The 4448-nt window shown below is 40.7% G+C and overlaps 1 protein-coding gene across 1 annotated transcript; it reads right to left on the reverse strand.

The window, feature by feature from the left end:
* Positions 1 to 431: 431 nt before the first annotated feature.
* Positions 432 to 4271, reverse strand: C2H2orf49 (chromosome 2 C2orf49 homolog). Its single transcript, XM_075262801.1, has 4 exons — positions 4045 to 4271; positions 2479 to 2645; positions 1225 to 1576; positions 432 to 786 (listed from the first exon to the last, which is right to left on the reverse strand). Exons 1-4 carry the CDS (start codon positions 4147 to 4149, stop codon positions 730 to 732), a joined length of 681 nt encoding a protein of 226 aa, XP_075118902.1. The 5' UTR covers positions 4150 to 4271; the 3' UTR covers positions 432 to 729.
* Between the last annotated feature and the right edge of the window lie 177 nt (positions 4272 to 4448).

Consider the following 4448-nt stretch of genomic DNA (forward strand, 5'->3'; position numbering starts at 1 on the left):
CTGTCAGAAGGATTTACCTTACTAACTAGTGCTATCGCCCTTTTGCCCCTTCCCCGACAGTACACTTCCATAGCATTGTACTGTCAGAGGTGGCGTTCCTTACCACCCAGCAATGAAACTGAGCATTAAGGCCTGCCCTTCTGACAGTGAAGGGATATCAGTGCTGAAACTAATGGCATGGATATCTCCTGCACCCGGGTGTGTACTGTCAAAGCTTTATAGCGGTATATAAAAACCATGGATGCCATAGGACATGAAAGTGTTTCCTAAATATGGCAGCAATGAGCGAGAGAATTTGTTTCCTCATTTCACAGAACAAAATCCTTCTGTGCAGCAAGATTCCAGAAGGGTTTCCTCATATAGTAAGCATTACAAGGAATACAAATACCACTGCAATTCAACAATTTATTATTATAAAAATAATACGGTCATGTTTATTAATAGATCTAAGAAAAACACTACTAGCACTTATAGGACAACGTTCGCCTTCCACTCTTCTTGAACCATCAATACGAGAGTCCTCAGCAATAAATTAGTAACTGAATGTATGAAGACGTGACCAATGTGTAGGTGAGGGCTTCTGTTCTAAGGTGAGAAACACTGAACAGGTTCATGCACCATTTAACACGTCCTCGACTGGTAGAAAAGTGTTGGCAATGTCTATACATCCTTGCACTTCAATCAATCAGTTATGATTTCCTAATGTCTGATATTATTCTTCATGTAAACTCATGGCCATGTAACATGCTGGATCTTCTTCTTTGCTTCTGTAGGCTTCCCATCATTCTAGAAGAGAGGAAGTGAAATTCTTAGTGTGCATAATGATTAATTATTTGACCAAAGAAACTTGTAGCTTAACATTTTTATTAAAGGACATATTCATTCTTCCTGTATGTTGAGGCTGCATGGAATTTACCCACAGGCACTAAACAGGGTAGGGCTGTAATATTTTTAATTCACAATTTTTATTTTTCAAGCATAATAAAACTACTGTGTGGGACTCAACAACCTCCATATATAACACAGATGTGAAATATTAACATATTAAATTGCTTCGGTAAATCATCACTATTATAGACCTGTAAGGTTGTTTTCAAATGAGGGCATAACATTTATTTTACTAGTAAAGCGAAGCTATATCCTCACAATAAAGAGAGATGCTGCTGTAAATCGTCAATTCATCTGATGTATATGGCAGCTACTAGAGTCTTGTATGATACCTACCGTCACATCAGAGTCCTCTTTTGGAGCTGCTCTTTTAATTTTGACAATATTTCCACTGACTGGCGACTGTGTTTTCACTTTTACTGTTTCTGTATTGGACCCTGGTCCAGAAGACAAATGTTCATGGTTTCCAGTAGGATCCTTGGTTTCTTTGCAGGGAGTTGAGCTATTATAGTGAGACACTGGACTGGTAGGTACTGCTCCTGATCTTACTGGTGTGCTGGTTTTTTCTGTACATGACTGATGAAGCCGCTGAGTTGCGTCTCCATTTTCTGTCTTTTTGACCTTTATACTTGTGCTTGTAGATGTCCCATCAAACACTATAAGAGGGCGTTTCCTAATATTTTCAGCACTGTAACAGAAACACTGTTTAGCCTATAGTTAGTCATTTACACCTATTAAACTGCAGTATGCTGACATGTTAACAAGTCTACACGGAAACCAAGGACAAACTCAAATAAGAAAAGATACATACAGAAGAACCATAACAAGAGTGAGTCTAGGCTCATTGGAGCAACACTGCTTGCAGTTATATGTACTGTGTGAACAATGTCATGTAGTTACATTGGGATTACTGACCCCTGCTTCAGGTTGTCTGACCTGCATTACATTGTAGAAAAAAGAATCACATTTTTAACAACTATGATTCCACTGTTACCTTACCTTGCACACATAGCACAGAAATTTATGGCATATTGCTAACCTATGCTGTTAGTGTCTAGCAGCAGAGAGCCATTCTATATAACCATGTCTTCAGCTGTCTCCCTATGGTCCGACAATTATAGCAATGGCTGACCACATGGTCTTTAAACTAAGCCAAATAGAATCAACAGGTGACAAACTGCATCAGTTTTACTACTACTTTGTAGGTAGTTGAACCATAACAAACTCAGCAGTGTCTGCAGCGTCCAGGACGAGTGTTCGATGACAAAACTACAATATAATACATTACAAGTGTGAACTTCACTAACCATGACTTATAAATTCCTGGACTACCACTGATACTGGGTTGAAATGTTTAACCGTAGAAATTAATGGGTATAGAGCAAACAATAATGGAATGACAACCTCATTAAAGCGGAATGACAACCAAAATATTTAGAAGTACTGCAACCGTTGCCTAAAACCAGAAGTTTTTCTTTACTGTTCAAGATAAAAAGCTGTGATCCTACAGCTCACTACTGGCACCAAGCTTTCCTTTGCACTAGTTTTATACATTTTTCCCACTTGTGCTTAGACACTAAGAAATCTTACCTTTTCTTGTGTGGTTCCTCAAGTTTCTTTACTCCCCTCTTACTTTCCATCAGCTTACCCCATCGGCTGTTGGGTAACTGTCTTTGGGGAAGGGGCATAGCATGTTGGACAAAGATCTCTGTTAACTTCTCTTTGTTACCTACGGCATCTTTGACGACAATGTTTTTCTGAAACAAAAATTTAAGACGGCATTTGCTAAACCGACATGGTTTGAATAAAAAAAATATATGCTTATATCAGTGCAGCCAAGTTCCATTAACTTTTTCCTAGACGTGCTGATGCTTCTTGCAAACATTCATTTGGAATAATCTAGTAATTGTATTGGTCCATAGCAGCAGCATCTCTTCTTCTCCAGTCACTACTTTAAAAAAGTACTTCTGTGTCATAGTGTGACAGAATGCGATATTATGGAATATTGCTAGAATATCCCATAAACTGAAAGTGTACCTAAACTTTATAACATTTTTTTATAATAACTGTTTGAAGTGATCTCTCCTGGCTACAACTGCCCTGCATTATATAAGAGTTCATCCACCTGTACACCAGTAAGAAGTAATACACAGATCTGAGCTCTTAATAGAAAAACAGGGAATATACCGATTGGTAATCACTGATGTTGAGATTGGTGTTCTGTGGGGGCCATACCATCACTTCCAGGTTTACTTGATCTTCTTTACGCTGAGGATAATTCTCAATGACCTCTGCTATAGGTTTTAGGTCATTATCCTGCTGCAGGATAAATTTGGAACCAATCAGATGCCTCCCTGATGGTACAAACTGTTTACTCTTACAGCCAAACTTGTAATAGAACCAAGAAGCGGGCACCATCAAGGACCATAGATGCAGTGGTTGGCTAAGCAAACTTAGCGCAAATGATGAAAGAGAGATGTCCAGAAATCAGCTGAGATCAGGCACAATTCAGTTAGACTCAGGCATACCAGTCTACTGTTCCAATATGCCTGGCCAGAAATGGTTTTAATAGAAGAATTGCCATACATCCCCAACATAGAAAGAATGCCAAGCAAATCAGCTGTGCAGGAAAACATAAGAAATGGAGGGCAAAACATGGCAGCAGGTGCTCTGGACTGATGAGTCAACACTTGGACTATTTGGCTGTAGAAGATACCAATGTGTCACCGAAGGGCTGGAGAGCAGCTCAATAATAAGTGTCTGCAGGGAACAGTGAAGCATGGGGGAGGCTCAACCCACGTTAGGGGCCGCATTCCAGCAAATGTAGCTGGAGATATGATCAGGGTTATGGGGTCCTAAGTGCAGAGAAATACAGGATGAGACCTATCCATCATTTAATACCATCAGAGAGGGCTCCAGCTATAAATGAAGTAATGCATGATATAATTCAGTTTTATTTAGGATAGACTCACTTTTGCTACAAGGACATACAATCCCACCTGTGGTCACTTTCAGCGACTATGGAATCCCCAAGCCCTATGAACACAAGACTAGACAAACCCTCCAAGCAGTGATCAGCTGGTTGCTATGGTTAGATGCTTCCCTCACAGTTACATGCAGCGACCTGCCCTCATTACAGCACGTTATAGGCCTCACCTGCTCCAATGACAGCAGCAGGAAATCCCGGGAAAGCAGCTCCGGGTGCAGGAGAAAATCACTATCTTGCCCCACTGCCCCCGATCTTCCACCTACAACAGCCATCGTTAAAATTTCCCATACACCCCTGCGCCCCACCGGAAATGACACAAAGTACTCGCCAAATTCTGTGCTGTAAAGAGCTCAGCTCCATGACCCCTATGAGTGGCTACTAGCTGTACGTAGTAAAACCACAGAGCAATGGCATCTCTTAGGAATATACGCAGCGCTTATGCTAAAAATACTCTGTTGCCCACACTAAAGATGGCTGCAGCAGTGCTACATAATTATCACGTGGCTGTTTCAAAAGGCAGTGTAGCCGGTCACATGTTATCGGAGTGACGCCCCATTTTGAACACGTGACA

The sequence above is a fragment of the Leptodactylus fuscus genome, chromosome 2 (genome assembly GCF_031893055.1).
Source record: "Leptodactylus fuscus isolate aLepFus1 chromosome 2, aLepFus1.hap2, whole genome shotgun sequence".
Taxonomy (NCBI): Eukaryota; Metazoa; Chordata; class Amphibia; order Anura; family Leptodactylidae; genus Leptodactylus; species Leptodactylus fuscus.